The 18,618-nt window shown below is 48.1% G+C and overlaps 1 protein-coding gene across 2 annotated transcripts in view; it reads right to left on the bottom strand.

Annotated features, from left to right (window-relative positions):
• Positions 1-18,618, bottom strand: part of XXYLT1 (xyloside xylosyltransferase 1) — a 240,075-nt gene that overhangs the window by 187,285 nt on the left and 34,172 nt on the right. For both annotated transcript variants that reach the window (XM_064269978.1, XM_064270033.1), the window contains exon 2: positions 13,462-13,609. In XM_064269978.1, coding sequence (XP_064126048.1) covers positions 13,462-13,609 — 148 coding nt within the window. The remainder of the gene's footprint in view (positions 1-13,461; positions 13,610-18,618) is intronic.

Below are 18,618 nucleotides of genomic sequence, written 5' to 3'. Positions count from 1 at the left end.
TCAGCACCACTGACCCAAGGTGGACCCAGGAATACTCCTCCAAGATTGCTGTTGTCTGCCTCCAGCCTCAGGACAGTGAGGCCCTAGTGACAGATCGCTGAAATAAGGACTCTCAGGGGTGATGGTACCCAGGATGTTAGGAGAAGGGGTCTAGAAGCAGGATTGGGCCACCCCGGCTCTTCACCAGGAAGGCAGCAAGGCTAGACCCAATGCAGCTGGCTTTGTCATTCCTTTCTGCAATGGCAAGCTTCACACTGGGCTTCAAGAAAGTGACCGTGGAGCAGAGGAGGCTCAGGCCCCAAGTCCTCCATCTGCAGGGATTTTACAGCATTCTGCTTTGCCTGGGCTTTTTACACACATTCATCTCCTTAGGAGACATGAACAGGATGGTGCTGACAGCGGTAACTATAAGGTACTATGATTGGGCAGATTTCAGACACCCTGACTCTGGGAGCTGGTGGAAAAGGTCCTTTTGGACAGACGAAGTATTCTTAGCTGCACTATTCCATTTCCAGCTCACAGTCACCCAGAGAGGAAGGCAGGTCAGAGACAGTAATACTCACCTGGGACAACAGCTGACTTGAGTTGTCCAGGATCATCCGGAGCGCTTCCTTATCCTATATCAAAAGCTCTTTCCAAAAGGCAAAAATGGTGGCCTAGAAGTCTGAGGATGACTCCTGCCTACCTCCTTTGGTGCGTGTTTGGAGACATTACCCAATTTCACATCACCACCCAAAGCCACGGCTTATGGAGCACTCGCTAAGTGTCGTTACAGGCATCACCTTGTTAATCCTCTGAAGTAAGTGCTATTATCATCCCCATTTTACAGATACGGAGACTGTGACCCAGGGAGAAGACAAGCTAACACTTACAAAGTGTTTACCATGTGCAGGGCACTGTTCTAAGCCCACTACATACACAGTTGTTATTGTTGTTGGGTACCACTGAGTCGATTCAAACTCTTCGTGACCCTATATGACAGAGCAGAACTGCCCCACAGGGTTTCCAAGGCTGTAATCTTTACTGGAACAGATCGCCAGGTCACTTCTCCAGCAGAGTTACTGAGGAGTTCGAAACGCTGGCTTTTCAGTTAGCAGCTGAGCATTTAACTATCATGCCACCGGGGCTCCTACTACATATACTAGCTCATTTAATTCTCATAACAATCACATGAAAGATGAACTGTTCATATGTCCATTTTTAGAGAGGTTTTTTTTTAGGTAGGTTGACCATAGTCACACAGCTAGTAAGTGATGGAGCCATGAGCCCAAGGATTCTGGCTCCAGGGCCTATGTTCTTATCATTATAGCAGACAGCCTCTTCTAAGTAACTTCCCAAGGTCACAAAGCTAGAAGAGCAGAGCTGAGACTGTACCCAGCTCCATCTGACCCAGGCCCTAAACTCCTGCTCTCGGGTATACTGACCCCCTTTCAGCCTTCTCAGACCTGCCTGGCTCAGTGCTCCCTGTAGACTCTGGACCTAGAAATCAAGGGAAGTTCAGACACAACCACCGAGTAGCCCATGCAGTAAAATGCGGCTGCTTCTGGAATGGTGAAGCAGCCTTTTTTAAGTGAAATATATGTAACTAAACATACACCTGTTCCAGCAATTTCCGCATGTCCAGATCAATGCCACTGGTTACATTCTTCACACCGCGTCACTATTCCCACTATCTCTACCCATATTGTTTCCCTGTCATTAACTTTTACTCTCTGTGCCCCTTAAAGTTCTCATCTGTGCTTTAGAATTACTGTTGTTAATTTGATCACATATAGATAATTCTTTAAAAGAGTGAAATGTTCAAGGCCAATCTTCTTTATTAATTGAGCTAAACTGCTGTTTAGTTTACAGATGACTCCGTAGGATAGTTTCGGTTCAAGGATTAAAGATTATTTCAGAACAACAGATCAAGGATTCCCCCAGTCTCAGTGGATCCACTAAATCTGGTTTCCATAGGAATTTGATGTTCTACATTTTTTCTCCTTGTGATTGGGATCCATGTATTGGGTCCTTGATCAACACAAGTTAAACAGTCTTCTAAAATCTCCTAGCTTTCACAGTGCATGGCTGGTGGCATTGTGGGGAAACAGGCATCAGCAGCAGGATGTGTGGGAGGGGCCCAAGAGACAGACACGTGCCCTTTGAAAGGTGACCATCTACATCCTGTTAAGTGTGGGATGCATGTAGGAACGTCCTTCTGAAGAGCACAGTATGGAAAGAGGGGGGAAGTAACTTTATAGTGGAGAAACCTGACACACACTACTTCAGGTTGACGTCAACAGCAATAAGTCATGTTGATAATACGTACCCTTGATATGACGTGTTGAGAATGACACATAAGCCCAACCCCAGTCTAATGATGAGAAAAACATCAGAATCCCAACAGAGGACCATTCTACAAAATACGTAACCAGTATTCCATAAAACTGTCAAGGTCATCAAAAACAAAGCAAGCCTAAGAAAATGTCACAGCCCAGAGGAGTCTAAGGAGACATGATGACTAAATGTAGCATGGTATCCTGAATAAGGAATCTAAATAAGTATGGACTTTAGTTAACAATAATGTATCGATATCAGCTTATTAATAATAACAAACATACCAATTAATGTCAGATGTTAAAAACACGAGAAATCGAGTATGGGGTATACAGGAACTCTCTGTACTATCTTTGTAATTTTTCTGAATATCTAAAAGAAAAGTTTATTTAAAAAAAGTGACTATCCAAGACCAGGTGGTAAGACAGACATGAAGAAGATGGAAAGGCCCAAAGTGCTGGGACCAACAGGGCTCCCGGGAAGGTAGAGTGAAGAAGACACACACACGCACACATGTGCACACATGCACAGACACACACACACACACACACACAAGTGTCTGCAAGGATATGCACCAACTTGAAAGCTGTGTAATGTATTAAAAAGCTACCTGGCCAATACACTGCTGGCCTGTGTCTGGAGGAGGCATGTGCCCCAAGGGACACCAGGATGGAGAGGACCAAAGAGATAATGGAGTCCAACACCCTCTTTGAACAGCTGAGGAAACTGAGGACAGGAGAGAAATGGAGCTGGACAACCTAGGCTCTAAACTCAAATCTGCTTTTTGTCACTGAGTCAAATCACCTCACCCATTGGGCCTCACTTTGTCCATCTCTAGAACTGGAATTAATAATTCCTGCCTAAAGTCACCAGAATTGGGAGGAGGCTTAAAATAAATAATAGAACTGCTCAAAACCCTTCGACAATCCCTATTCCCCCCACATTAACCCCCTCAATACACACACAGCCTGTGAGATAAAGTCCCCACCCATCATCCCAGGATGGACACAACCTTCCATGGTATGCGTGTTCCACCATCATGGGACAACATGACACCCTGTTCCAGTCATGAGCTGCAATCAGCCAGACCTCATTTCTCTGGGCAGGGCACCCAGCCCAGCACAATCCTTTCCTCCAAACTGGGCATTGGTTTTCTCCTGGTGGCAGATGGAAGAGATGACGATCAGTGATCGGTGGGGCTTTCTGGGCGCTAAAGGGATCTCCAGGTAGCCACGCTTGGGAACCACTGCTGTAGAGGCACCTGGCCTGAGGAAGCACCAGCATGCAGTAATAATAATTCATGACAGTGTCCCACACATCACTGCTCACTCAATATTTTCCCCACCAATCTTTCCTGACAACAACCCTGGGACCAAGATAGACAAGGTAAAATTAGCCCCATTTCACAGACGAGGAAACTAAGGCTGGACAGGTGGATGGTTTGCTGGAGTCACATCCAGGGAAGACGAGCTGTGATGCCTCCATCACATCCGCCACCTCCTCCTAACAACCAGGACAAAAGCTCCAGTATTTCTGTACAACTGTGTGGCCTGTGTCTCTTTCTCTCCCGCATTAAACCAGCCTCACTTGAGGCAAAACTGAGCCTTCTCTGCTCAACCCCCAAAACCAGGCACAGAACTGGGGCAGAGCTGGCTCTCGAATTTCGGTTGATTGACTCAAGCACAAACATAGAGAAGTCTCCACAAACGCTAACCCTTCCTGCATTGTCCCAGGGGCCAGGCCTGAATGTTAAGCCCGAACACTTGAGAGACAAGGCTGGGCTAGCCACTGGGCCAAGCCAGGACCGTGGGGCAATGTCGTCAGTGTACAGTGGAGGGAGAAGGTCTGCCTGTGAACACTCCACCAGCTGGGGAGTCAGGGAGTCTCGGTCCTTGTCCTTGCTCAGGCAGGCTCTGTGACCCTGGGAAGCCTCTTCCTATTATGGATTGAACAGCATCCCCCAAAAGATATGTTGAGCGAGTGGGAGCGGGGAATGGGCAGTTATTGCTTAAGGTGGCACTGAGTTTCTGTTAAGGGTGATGAAAAAATTTGCAAACAGATAGTGGTGATGGCTGCCCAACATGGCGAATGTAATTAATGTCACCGAATTGTACATGTGAAAATGGCTGAATGGCAAATGTTTTATTACAGGTATTTTGTTGTTGTTGTTAGTTACCTTGAGTCGATTTCAACTCACGATAGGAAAAAAAAAAAGATATGTTGATGTCCTAACCCCTGGTACCTGTGACCATGACCTTGTTTAGAAATGTTAGATGTCTTCAAGTCAATTTCAACTCAGAGTAACCCCATGTGAAGGAGTAGAACTGTCCCATAGGGTTTTCTAGGCTGTAATTTTTACAGGAGCAGATCGCCAGGTCTTTATCCCGTGGGGCCACTGAGTGGGTTTGAACTGCCAGCCTTTTGATTAGCAACCAAGAGCTTAACCACTGCACCACCAGGGCTCCTTTGGAAATAGGGTCAGTTAACACAAGGTCATCATGGAATAGGGTGCGCCCTAATCCAATCTGTTGGTGTTGGGAAAGACTATCAAATATACCATGGACTGCAAGAACGAACAAATCAGTCTTGAAGGAAGTACAGCCAGAATGCTACTTAGAAGCGAGGATGGACACATCATCAGGAGGGACCAATCACTGCAGAAAGATATTAATGCTTGTTAAAGTAGAGGGTCAATCAAAAAGAGGGAGACCCTTGGTGAGATGGATTGACACAGTAGCTGCAACAATGACCCCAAACATAGCAACAATAGTGAGGATGGTGCAGGACCGGGCAAGAAATTACTTCTGTGACACATCGGGTCCCTATGAGTTAGAGCCAACTAGATGGCACCTAATAACAACAACAGCAATCCAATCTGAGTGGTGCCCTTAAAAAAGAGAAAAGGGACATGGAAAGACAGATAGAAGAATACAGTGTGATGTCTGAGCGATGCTGCAGCTGCAAGCCAAGGAATGCCTGGGGCTACCAGGAGCTGGAGAGACAAGAAAGGCCTTCCCCTAGAAACTTCTGAGGGACCATGGCCCCGCTGGCACACTGAATTCAGACTCTTAGCCTCCAGAACCATGAGACAATAAATTTCTGTTCTCATAAGCCATCTAGTCTGTGGTACTTTGTCATGGCCGCTCTAGGAGATCAATACAGCCCCTCTATGTGCTTCGGTTGCTTTGTCTGAAAAATGGAGATCATCGTACCTGCTGTCCCTCCTTAGAGGTGGATGTGATCCTCCTCTCGGTAAAGATGAGGGGTTGCAACTAATCAATGTTTTGTCCCCAGATGGGCAGAGGACACCTTCCTCCCCATCTCAGGTGCCCCTCCTCAGCATGCCCTAAAGAGATCCGTCCTGAATGACAGTTCCCACACCCAGGGATGGCCCCACCTGACCGCTCCCAGGCACACGTGGGATGAGGAAAAGTCTAGATGCCAGTTGTGACTGGTACAGGTCACAGCCAGTGACCATGGCCCTCTGATGGCAGCTGCCACAGGAATCCTGATCCCAGGGGTCCTAATTCCACCACCATCAGCTAAGTCACAGCTGAGTCAGCAGCTGGCTACCGCCACTTAAACCCTGTGTAGACACAGGATGAGGCGCAGAACTTGCTCCTTGGCCTACAGGGAACGAAACCAACAGAAACACAGGGCACCCTGGACACATGTCCATAACAGGCCAGGACCAGAGCCAGGGCAGCTGCCCCAAACTCTGCTGAGGCCCAGGGCGCACAGACCACCCCATCTCATATGGAGTTGGTTTTGCCCAAAGCTCATCAGGAAGTCAATCAAATGGAATTTTTTATACCCTCCAGCACAGCATAAACAAGGATAAAAACAGTCAGGTTCCTAGGCTATCTCACAGAAGCCAAGTGGATCCACAAGGTGGCTGGTTTAGCTCTACTGTCCAGGCTTGGATTCCAGGACCCAGAGGTAAAAGTCGCCACATCTAAGAAGGAAAGTACTAGGGGGAAAAAAACAGGAATTTTCTTGGCTTTACCAGGATTCAGACCTCATCCAAGAAAGACCTTACCAAGGTCTGAACTGGGCAGTTGGCCTCCCTCCTCCCTGGCTTCAGGGGTTTGTAAAGATGAGCTTGTCCCCAAAAGGCCCCAGGAGGGCATCAGGCTGCACATTACTTTTTTTCCTCCTCCCTTCCAACTCTCCCTCAACCTCATTTATTTATTCAACAAACACGTTACTCATCTTATTCCCTTGCGGCATTGTCTTAGTTATCTAGTGTTGCTGTAACAGAAATACCGCGAGTGGATGGCTTTAACAAACAAATTTATTCTCTCACAGTCTAGGAAGCCAGAAGTCTGAATTCAGGGCACCAACTCCCAGGGAAGGCTTTCTGTCTCTGTCGGTTCTGGGGAAAGGTCCCTGTCATCAATCTTCCCCTGGTCTAGGAGCTTCTCAGCACAGGGACCCCAGGTCCAAAGGACACACTCTGCTCCCAGCACTACTTTCTTGGTGGTATGAGGTCCCTGAGCTGAGAGGCTCCTAGGCCAGGGGAATATTGATGACAGGCACATTCCCCAAGAACCCACAGAGGAAGAAAGCCTTCCCCTGGAGCTGGCACCCTGAATTCAGACATCTAACCTCCTAAACTGTGAAAGAACAAGCTTCTGTTTGTTAAAGCCATCCACTTGTGTCATTTCTGTTATAGCAGCACTAGATAACTAAGTCAGGCATCTATCTCAGTTTAGTGTTCAGAGGAAAACAATCTAATTCATACTAAATTGAAAAGAACTGACAGCCAAGTAGTTACATGGCAGGAACCATGGAATGCCTATAAAACTCCTTGGTTTTACAGGAGTTCGTTATACTCATATGGAGCTTTAAGTGGAAGACTGTCAGCTCTGCCCACTCTCATAGCCTCTTTATATCTTGTTTTAAAGCCACAGAGTTTCTAAAAGCTATTTTTTATAGGTCCATAACTGATCCTGTGGCAGCCAGTGTAAAGAATCCTGCAGCCCCTGGGCTCTTACAGAAGGCAGGAGGCTGTGAATAAGCTGGGGGTGACTGTCAGGTCTCACCGGGTACTCAACCTCATCTTCCGTACGTGTACATGCTTGGTGCACATGCATACATACACTCTCTCTCTCTCTGTACGTGTGTGTGTGTGTGCGTGTGTGTGTGTGTGTATGTATGTATGGAAACCCCGGTGGCATAATGGTTAAGTGCTATGGCTGCTAACCAAAAGGTCAGCAGTTCGAATCTACCAGGCACTCCTTGGAAACTCTACGGGGCAGTTCTACTCTATCCTACAGGGTTGCTATGAGTCGGAATCAACTCGATGGCAGTGGGTTTATGTATACATATATACATATATATATACACATACATACAGAGAGAGAGCAAGCCCTGGTAGCACAGTGGTTAAATGTATGGCTGCTAACTAAAAGGTCACTGGTTCAAACTTACCAGCCACTCCGCAGGAAAAAAAAAACACTTCTATAAAGATTACAGCCTTGGAAACCCTATGGGGCAGTTCTTCTCTGCCCTATAGGGTTGCTGTGAGTTGGGATTCGACTCAACAGCAATGGGTTTGGTTTTGGTTTATATATATATGTATATACTTATGTCATGGATTGAACTGTGTCCCCCCAAAATATGTGTCAACTTGGTTAGGCCATGATTCCCAGTATCGTGTGGTTGGCTTCCATTTTGTGATTTTAATTTTACTTTAAAGAGGATTAGGGTGGGATTGTAACACGCTTACCAGGTTACATCTCTGACCCAATGCAAAGGGAGTGTGGCCTGCACCACCTTTTATCCTACAAGAGATAAAAGGAAAGGGAAGCAAGCAGAGCAGTTGGGGACCTCATACCACCAAGAAAGCAGTGCCAGGAGCAGAGCGTGGCCTTTGGACCCAGGGTTCTTGCACGGAGAAGCTTCTAGTCCAGGGGAAGATTGATAAGGGTCTTCTTCCGGAGCCGATACAGAATGCCTTCCCCTGGAGCTGACACCCTAAATTTGGACTTCTAGTCTACTAGACTGAGAAAATAAATTTCTCTTTGCTAAAGCCATCCACTTGTGGTATTTCTGTTATAGCAGCACTAGGTGACTAAGACTACTTATATCTATATATATAACTTTATCAATCTATCTAGATATAACTATATTTATATGACCCGCTGACTGAGGCCAGGGAGTCCACCTCTGGGTCTCCCACAGCCTACCCAGAATGCCCAGTCCAGCCGACACTCAGTAAAGATGTACCAGTTGACTCCGACGTCTCCCCCTGCCAACCATTCAGACACACCAGCTTTCCTAAAGCACAGGTCCCCGTCGAAAACATCCACAGAGGCCTGTCTCCTGCGTTCAGTGGCGACCCCTCAGCCTGGCATCCAAACCTCCACAGCACACAGCCTCTCACCCGTCTTCTCTCTCTCTGCTCCCCAACACATGCCCTAATGCGTGCATCAAGATAGGCAGCCTGCTATTTCCCAGACACATACCACAACTTTCCCCGACAGCCCGTCTTTGCTCACTGCTCTGTCTAAACTACTCACTACTCCTGTTTCTACACGATGAAACTTTACCCATCTTCAAAGTCCACCTCAAGTATCACCTCCTCCTTGAAGCCTCCCTCCTTCCTGCCAAATGCCTGTGACTCGTCCTCTTTTGAAACCCTCAGCACTGGGAGGCTCTCCCTTGTGGCTTTTATGATGTTGTGCCCTAATGGCTGGACATGTGGACTGTTTCTTACTGCACCCCAGCCGCCCCACCGACATGGACCCATGAAATCAGCAACCTGGCAGAGCATCTCTGAGATGCCCAGAGTGTCCAGCATCGTGCCATGCAAACAACAACGCCTGGCAACAGCTGTCTACTGACAAAGGGTGACCACAGGACAGGAGAGCATTCCAGGGGTGCGTGTGAGAAGAAAGTCCACAGGGAGCCTCTGGGCAGCCTAAAGCACTGCTGACCATCTGGGCACCTGGCTTCCCTGCCCAGGGAGAATCCCACCGCAACCACAGACCACTCATCGTAGCTCAGCCTCCGGAAGGGAGGCTTATACAATCCTTGCAGCCGTGTGACACACAAGGGGAACTGGCAGTCCCTGGGAGCTGCTCTTCACTCCTTCTAGCTCCAGTTGGGTAAAAATGTTTTCTTTTCCATTGCATAAGGAGCTTCTGATGGCGACAAACCTCACACCATCAACAGGAGGAGATAAAAGGCCTGTGGGTGTGAGTGAGAAGGGAGAGTGGCTGTGTGTCTGTGGAAGGGCACACAGGCAGGCAAGTGTGAGTGACAGGATCAGCCCGCTGGCCACACATGACTTGGCAAACAAGCAGCGGAAAGAAAAACAAGCTCTACCAAAATCAAAGCCAGCACCGTCCACTTGGCAGGGGCCCTTCATTCCTCCCGAGGCACTCACTCTGCAGACGTGGAAGAGCCAGGACAAAACACCCCCAGCCTATCCCAGCCAGGGCTACTGTGGAGGCTGCAGTGAGGGGCCAGGTTTTGTAAGTTCAAGGGGCTGGGCAGGGTTAAGAAACCAGGAATTGGGGTCTGGACATCAGAACGAGCGTGGCTGAGGGACCAGAAACCCGGTGGGAGGCCCAGCTCTCCCTGGAGCTCAGAGACATGACATGGTCCAACTTCTCAGTGCCTCGCTCTCTACTACTGTTTGGTAAGAACAGCCACTTGCCAATGATCTTTAATCTTGTAGCATGTTGCTATGATGCTGAACAGGTTTCAGTTGAGCTTCCAGACTAAGAGAGCCTAGGAAAAAAAGGTCTGGTGACCTACTTCCAAAACCCAGCCCATGAAAGCCCTATGGATCACAACCGTCCAGTCCACAACCGGTCATGGTGATGGCTGGTAGGGCCCAGCGGCATTTCGTTCCACTGTGCATGGGGTCGCCATGAGCTGGGAGCCAACTCAACAGCAGCTAACAACATAATCAAGTGGGACATGGCCATGTGTGACATTAACTGAAAAAGTCATGACACGGTCTTACCTGTAGCATTTCCTTCATTTTTCAGTTGAAATGAAAGTTCCATTTCGTACTTTGTTACCTAATTTTTTTTTTAAAACTATGTGTTGGAAAAAGACAAGAAGAAGATACTCAAAGAATTAACAGTGATGTTCATACAGTAATAAAGGAATACCATTTTTTTCTTTCTCTAATATACTTTTTAGATATTCTTTTGTGAATATTACCTTTAAAATAGAAAAAAGTAAATATATTTTAGAAGTAGTTTAGGTGTGGAAGCGTGACCCGTATGCTACGGAAGAAGAAGGGAAGGAGAGGTTTAGACACAGAGAAATAACCTGGATTTCGGAGGCAACCACTAAACGGGGCCTCCTGGCGCAGAACTCAGGAGCTGAGCTTTCAGGGCCAGCCCTCCAGGGTGAGGCCTCAGGCTCATGGCCCAACCACATCCCCATTCTCACTTTCTAGGAGAAAAAAGAACTCCCAGAAAGAAACAAAATAATCAAAATAGCAGGAATGCAGCCATTTCATAAGAACAAAATCATCAATCGAAGCACACAGCAACAGTAAATTCTACAATTAAAAAAAATGAACACAAAAACACACAGCAGTATAAAACGATGACAAACTCAAGACAGCCCTCATGATGCCTGAAAACAAATAGTTCTTCTGAGAATTGTAGGAATTGCAAACTATCTGCCCAGTGGGAACTTTGCAGCACTGCCAAGTATGTGTGGCAGCCAGCGTTCTCAGCAGATCACATCCCAGGCTCCACAGGACGCTGGAGGATGGCTCACTTGGTATCACAACCATCTGATGTTAGGAACGAGTAATAGCTCCCTTCTTAGGAAGTGGACCTCTGGGAGCACGTAATCGTTTGCCTAAGGAGTCCAAGAAAAGACTTAGTGTCTGCGTCTGCCTGAGGCACATCTACAACAAGTCCTTCCCCACCTCAGGGGACAGCCCCAGCAGAGGGCCGTGGACCACATGTGCAGAGAAACCGATGATCTCATCCACCTCCCGCAAGGACAGCAAACCTCTGGCCAACGCCTCTTCTCTGAGGACATTGCCACACTAAGCAAGGCCAGGCTGCTGGGCAGGGACCATCAGAGGGCCAGAGCGCAGTCTTGGTGTAACTCTTTTCTCTGTCCAGAGAGCTGGAGGGAAGGCATCCTGGGAGCTCCTAACTACTGCCATCTCCCCAATCTCCCGCTGTCCTTTGGCAGGTTCCCTAATACCACGTGGTACTCAAGGCCAATGTGCATACTGGACAAGAACAGGCAGGCCCTTAAATTGCCATCAACTCAACCTCGACTCATGGAGGCCCCATGTGTGTCAGAGTAGAACTGCGCTCCATGGGGTGTTCAATGACTGATTTTTTTAAGTAGATCACTAGCTTTTATTCTGAGGCACCTCTCAGTAAACTTGAACCACCAGTCTTTTGGTTAGAAGCTGAGAGAGCATGTTAACCATTTGGACCACCCAGGGACCCCAGTCAGGCCCTTAAGGCCATCTCATCGAGTCATTTCAAATTTGTTTAGCTATTGAACCCTGAGACCAAACAGAATCCTGCTCCAAAACCTGACATAGTGAACAGATCAAAATGGGCTGCTAGGAGTCAGCGCAGGAAAGAGAGGTGAGCTAAGAGCAGACTCTGTCTTACCTCAAGTACAGAAACCACCAGGGGGATTCCCACAAGCCTGGATTCCTCAGAATGCACTCTGAAGCCACTCACTGAGGCCAAGACAGGTAAAGTGGCTCACTCAAAGGCACATAAGTGGTCGGTGGCAGAGCTGGTACCAGCACCTACGTCTGTCTCCCCTTAGAGTCTAGGAGGGAAGGAACCACACCATCCTAAGTCTGAATGGCCTACAGAATCTGCACTGGGCCTGCCCAGAGAGGTCACATACAGGCCACCTGAGGGGGATAGAAAAAACCACTATTTGGAGAAGTAGGCCTCCAAGTCAGAGACCTGTGTTCGAATCCCAGCTCTGCCACTGAAATGACTGGGAAGCCACTTAATAACTCAGTCAGTTCTCAACTGCAACCTTCTAGGGCTGGTGGGAGCACTGGATGAAGGACGGAGCTCAGCCTGGTTCACTATAAAGAATCATAAAGGCTAGTTCTTCTCCCTACATCCTTTTGGTGAGCTCATCTCCTGTCTCCTTCAGACCCGAGTTCAACAAAGCCCCCTGAACCCTTGCCTTACTACCAGCAGAACATACGGAGGCCTCCAGGGTACAGGGACTTGCCTTGTGGAGACAACGTTCTCACCAAAATGAATGGGTGTGGTTTTTCCCTGTGGAAACCTGACAACCGGAAATGACCATCAACTTCAACTCCTGATTCACCAGGTCACCTCAAACAGTGGTGGCTCCTGATGATTCCTCTTTTCCTTCTGGACTGATGAGCTGGAAGAGGAGGCCTCCGCCAGATGGCCTGGCTGTCTCCTGGGTGATCAGTTCCTGCCTGGTCTGGCGACTCCTGGAAACTCAACCAGCCACGGCTCAGGTAGCTGCTCCCAAGACCTGGGGACTCCTCTCCTCACCCCCAATTGTCTCAGTTCAAGGTTCACTGTGGTCAGAAACTGGGCAACATCCAAGGCTCCAGAACCCGTCAAGGGCCATTCAGAAGAGAACCAAGAAGCGTGGGACACCTCATGAATGAAACCTGCCCATCTCCAACACTCCCATACAAGCTGGGCTTCCCACAGCCTGGACAGTCACATCTCTTCTTCCCTGGAGGTACAGGAACCCAAAAAACACTTCTAATTATACATCAGTTTCAAAAGCAAGTCCTACTCAGTCATAATTTGTACCGCTCACACACAGATTTAATACTTTAACATTTGATAAGTACAGGTTCAAATTAGAAAGAATGGGATCACAGATTTGGATAGAGGGATCATCTAGTCCAACCTGCCAGAGGGGTGTGTGCCAGGGACAGAGTCAAGACTGAGCCAGATCCCCTGAGTCCAGGACACCACACTACACAACTCGCTCTGCATCCTGCTGAATGGGCCCCAGAAGCTGCACAGGCCAGGCCCTGCCTGTGACTCTTCGTGCAAGAAGCTCTGTTATGCAAAGCGCTTTGGGGGCTCCCTTATCCTCCCTCTTGTGGTATAGTGGAGCTCTTCTCTCTGACACAGGGCAATGGTAGTGCTGGAGCCAGGGGAGTGAGCCCCAGGTTACCTTTGGGCATGATCTGATGCATGGCCACTGAGAGGAAGAAGATGGAGTCACTGTAGTAGGTCCCTGACCCAGCACTGAAATGCTTCTGCATGGCCTCCACAACAGGGAAGAGCTTGTCCGTCAGCACGGCGACATCATGGAAGATGACCTGCAACAGGGCGGGAGAAAGTCACGGAGTGAGAAAATGGTTCTGGCCTGGAACTCTGGACACACCAACACACACCTGAGCCTGTGAAAGGATAAACAAACAGAAGCCTCCAAGGTCCACAGCAGGGGATGAGGGTGGGGGCTCCAACTGAGAGTTATGAAAGTGAGGAGCGGGGAGTCAGAGCAGACAGCACAGAGGCTGACCATGGAAATGGGGACAGGGATGGCGTGTGCATGAGGGGGTGCAGGCACGTGTAGAGGGGTGTCTGGTGGAGGGGCAGTCAGAGGGAGGACAGGGAATGGAAACAGCCCCCAGTCTGCTTTCTGCTCCTGAACCTCAAGCTGGACCATCCTGAAGGCAGCTTTGTGCTCAGTACCTGGAAACCATGTTAAAGTGTCTGGCCCTGAAATTTGGAATCCTTCCACATGTCTGACACTGCTCCGGGAACTGCCGCCTCCAGGTGGCCCATTACCTATTCCACAGGCAGGCCAGGTGGTCCAACTCCACTCCCTTGTCCGAGACTGTGAACAATGAGAGACTCTGGACACTGGAAAATGGAAACTGGACAATGCTTAGTGCCTCAGCAAATTCATTCATTGATTCCATCAGCACGTCTAGGTGTCCCAGACACTTCAGAGGTGCTGTGGGAAGTATAAGAAATAATCAGGCACTGTGGCTTTCCTCAAAGCACTTAGAGTATTGAGATGTCACCAGCCGCTGAGCAGAACTCTGAAGCTTATGAAACACTCTTACAAATATTCACTGATCCCCCTGACAATCTTGGGACTTAAGAGAGGCAGATATCATTATTGTAGCTTCCAAATTACAAATGAGAAAACAGATGCTCAGAGAAGTTAACCTGTTCCTGTCTAGTCAATTCCAACACATAGCAACCCTATAGGACAGGGAAGAACTATCCCATAGGGTTTCCGAGGAGCAGTTGGTGGATTCGAACTACCAGCCTTTTGGTTAGCAGCCAACCTCTTAACCACTGTGCCACCAGGGCTCCAAAGAGTTTACACCTGTGCAAAGTCAGGTAGCTAATAAGTGGCAGAGCCTGAACTTGAACCCTGGTCTTCAGATTCCAAGACCCAAGTTCTTTCTACTGTAAGTGCATCCAAGTTCCTTACCAGCAGCCCTGAAGGAAGAAGACATCAGAGCAGACCAGTGATTAGAGTTGACAAGACTGCTAATAGGACCCTAATTAGCTGGTTTTCATCATCAGGCATTCCCCAGAAGATTACAAGCCCATCACACATGCAGCCCCAGCCTCATAAGGTATACCAAATTACCATGCATTCTGCTCACATATGCCTTGCAAGTTTTCTCTGTTGCCACATGTCCCCCCCCACTCCAAACATCTAGAACACCCTGCTACACAAGAGAGGCATTCCATAAATGTGGTCCAAATCAGAAGCCTGGGTATCTGTTCCTCCTTCTCCTTCACAATTGATGAGAGTCCTGCTGAGGACCCCCTTTAAACTCCCCCTTCCCTGGTAGTTAAAGGGGCAGGACGAGCCCATGAGGCTGCCAACTGCTGCAGCTTCTGCCCAGCTCACCCACCTCAAGTGCAACCTCTGCCAACTCCCAAGCCAAGACCTACCTGGACAGGATGCTAACAGGGAAGGAAGGTGACTCCACGTGAACCCCCCAGGTGGTTTGTTTATGCTGTCAGTGGCCCAATAGTTGAAAAAACAGACGTGGCAGTGCCCAAGAAGCTCTAAAACAGGGAGGTTCTGTCTGACCATTTATCCTCCACTCTTTCCTTTCCCCCTGCCCAGGTTCCTTCATGTCCCCATCTACAGTGTCAATCCCCCAGCCTGCATTTATTTCCCTGCACCTCCAGAACCTTCTGCCATCAGATGGCTAGAAAAATCACCTGGAATGGTGGTAAACCAACCTACCTGCTCTTTCCTACTTTTGGTTCTACTTTGGGCCAGAAAGCCATTTTTCCCCCCCCAATTTACTTGTTTGCTTTTTCCTTAGGTCTACTTAAATTTCTACACCACTACTAAACTTAGAAAAACTTTTATTCCACCTTGTAGTTCTTGTTGTTAGATGCTGTCGAGTCAGTTCTCACTCATAGCGACCATATACAACAGAATGAAACACTGCCCAGTCCTGCACCATCTTCATAATCATTGTTATGCTTAAGCCCATTGTTGCAGCCACTGTGTCAATCCACCTCGTCATGGGTCTTCCTCTTTTTCGCATGATGTCTTTCTCCAGGGACTGGTTCTTCCTGATAACATATCCGAAGTTTGTGAGATGAGGTCTTGCCATCCTTGCTTCTAGAGAGAATTCTGGCTGTACTTCTTCCAGGATATATTTGTTCATTCTTATGGCAGTCTATGGTATATTCAATATTCTTTGTCAACACCATAATTCAAAGACGTCAATTCTTCTTCAGTCTTCCCTATTCATTGTCCAGCTTTTGCATGCATATGAGGCGACTGAAAATACCATGGCTTGGGTCAGTCACACCTTAGTCCTCAAAGTGACATATTTGCTTTTTAACACTTGAGAGAGGTCTTTTGCAGCAGATTTGTCCAATGCAATACGTCGTTTGATTTCTTGGCCACTGCTTCCATGGGCTTTGATTGTTGGTCCAAGTAAAATGAAATCCTTGACAACTTCAATCTTTCCTCCATTTATCATGATGTTGCTTATTGGTCCAGTTGTGAGGACTTTTGTTTTCTTTATGTTGAGGAACAATCCATATTGAAGTCTTTGATCTTCATTAGTAAGTGCTTCAAGTCCTCTTCACTTTCAGCAGTCAAGGTGTGTCATCTGCATAACACAGGTTTTATTCCACTTTAATCCTTATCATTCCCTAACTTGTTCTATGTAACTCTTTGAGTCCTTCATCTCCTTATAAAACTAAAACCCAAACCAGTTGCCATTGAGTTGATTCCAATTCACAGCGACCCCATATGTTTCAGAGTAGAACTGTGCTCCATAGGGTTTTCAATGGGCTGTGACCTTTTTGGAAGCAGGCTGTCAGGCCTTTCTTCTGAGGTACCTCTGGGTGGATTTGAGCCCCAACTTTTCAGTTAGTAGCCATATGCTTAGCCATTTGTGCTACCCAGGGGCTCCCATCTCCTTAAAAAAGCCTTTTAAAATTTTATTGACATTTCTCTTCTAATGTACTTTTCTCCTTAACCTTTTCCTGACTGCTTTTTTTTTTTACTTTGACTTTTTTTCTTTTTTGTGCCCTCTTAACCTGAGATGAGGAATTCAGACCAGTTCCGGCTATTTCGCAACACAAACACCAAATTATGTCTTTCCCCTCCTACACGTCTTTCACTCTCCATCCCTCTTGCCTCTGCTTCTGTGCAACCTGTGACTTTCTGGATGCATGCGCATCGTCAGCCCTGGCAGGCTTCCCTACCTCTTGCCTCCCGCACCCTTCAACCCCTGCTCCACACCAGCACCCATGGTGCCTCTCAAATACACAAACCCATCTCTTTCTCTCCTTGGCTTCATAACCTCCAATGGTTCCTCAGCACCCTCGGCTGCAGTCCACACTCCCTAGCAGGACTTACAGACCCTGCACTAGTGCCTCTGGCTATCTCTCCTGCCCTCCTCTTGTGCTGGGGCAGGACTTAACCAGGCAGCCCTCCCCTCACTGCAGGCCACACCTTGATGTTCCAGGTCCTCCTGTATTTGGGGCTGTTCTCCCCACTCTCTGGAACTCCCTCTCCCATCTCTATCCACCCCCACTCCGAGCCCCATCTGCTTGGTAAACTCCTATTCAGTCTTCCAACCTTGCTAAGACGCCCCCACCCCCCCACCTTCCCACAGCCTCTTCTGCGCCCTGTACCACACAGAGGCTTCACCCACCCTGTCTCAGGGTAGTCAGTCAGGTCTTTGCTTCTGTATCCGCCGAGTGGGGAGCTGCTGAGGCCAGAGGCTGTGACTCCCCATCCCCGAGCCCAGCACCTAACCACGCGACAGGCCATCAATATAAGTTTGCTAAACTAAGTGAACTAGAATTTGGGCAAGTTACTAAACTTCTCTGAGCCTCAGTCTCTTCATGTGTAATACAGGAATGATAATACCTGCCTCCTGCAGCTGCTGTGAGGACTGTCTGGGACAAACATGGAAACCACCTGCAGTTATTCCTGTTAGCATCCTGCACCCTTTCCTCTCCTTGGACCCCTGAATCCCCTCTCCTCACAGGCCAGCCTTCACTCAGAAGCCAGCCTTTCCCTCTGAGCCTCCTTATACCTCCAAACCACAACTGGAAGCTGGAATCTGACAAGAAGCTGGGAGCTGAGAGAGGGTTCTCACAGAAATGGCAGCCTCTGTATTCACTGAAGAAGAAAAAGAATGGATATGAACAAACACACACACACAGAGCAGGGCCTGCCACATCCGAGCTAGAGGTGGTAGAGAGAAATCAGCAGCCAGCTTATTCCCTCACCCTGCCTCACTGGAAGCTTCACAGGAGACAATTAACAATTACATCCCATCAGCATTAATAGATTTATTAGAGCAAACTGTACTCAGAAGATCGTTCCAAATGCTGTACGGTGAAGCCTACTCAAATTAATATTTCATATAATAAATCTACTTATAGATAAATTAATATGCACCATGGAATATACTTTATGCAGCAAGAAGCAAAGCACAGATACTGCAAGGGTGAATCAAAACCTGCATGTCACCCATACCAAAGACAGGTTTGTAGGCCATGAGCACCCTTAGGGCAGGGCCAGGGTCTGGCACACTCAGAAGTCCCCAGCCCAGTCCAGGGTCTGGTGCCTGGCAGGGGGCAGAGAGGCAAGAACGCTGGAGGCTGAGAAAAAGAGGAGGATGGGGACAGAAAATGTCACTGCCCTGTCCTTTCCTTCTCCCTTCCAAATCCCCTATTGTAAGAGCTACCGGAAGCTTCACATGTGATGGTTAAGATTGTGTGTCAGCATGGCCGGGCTGTGTTTCTCAGTGTTTATATGTGATCACTCCCATGATTGAATCTGCTGCGAGTAGCCAAACAGCTGAAAGGG

The sequence above is a fragment of the Loxodonta africana genome, chromosome 1, assembly GCF_030014295.1.
Source record: "Loxodonta africana isolate mLoxAfr1 chromosome 1, mLoxAfr1.hap2, whole genome shotgun sequence".
NCBI lineage: Eukaryota > Metazoa > Chordata > Mammalia > Proboscidea > Elephantidae > Loxodonta > Loxodonta africana.
This window is presented reverse-complemented; position numbering and strand designations above follow the sequence as displayed.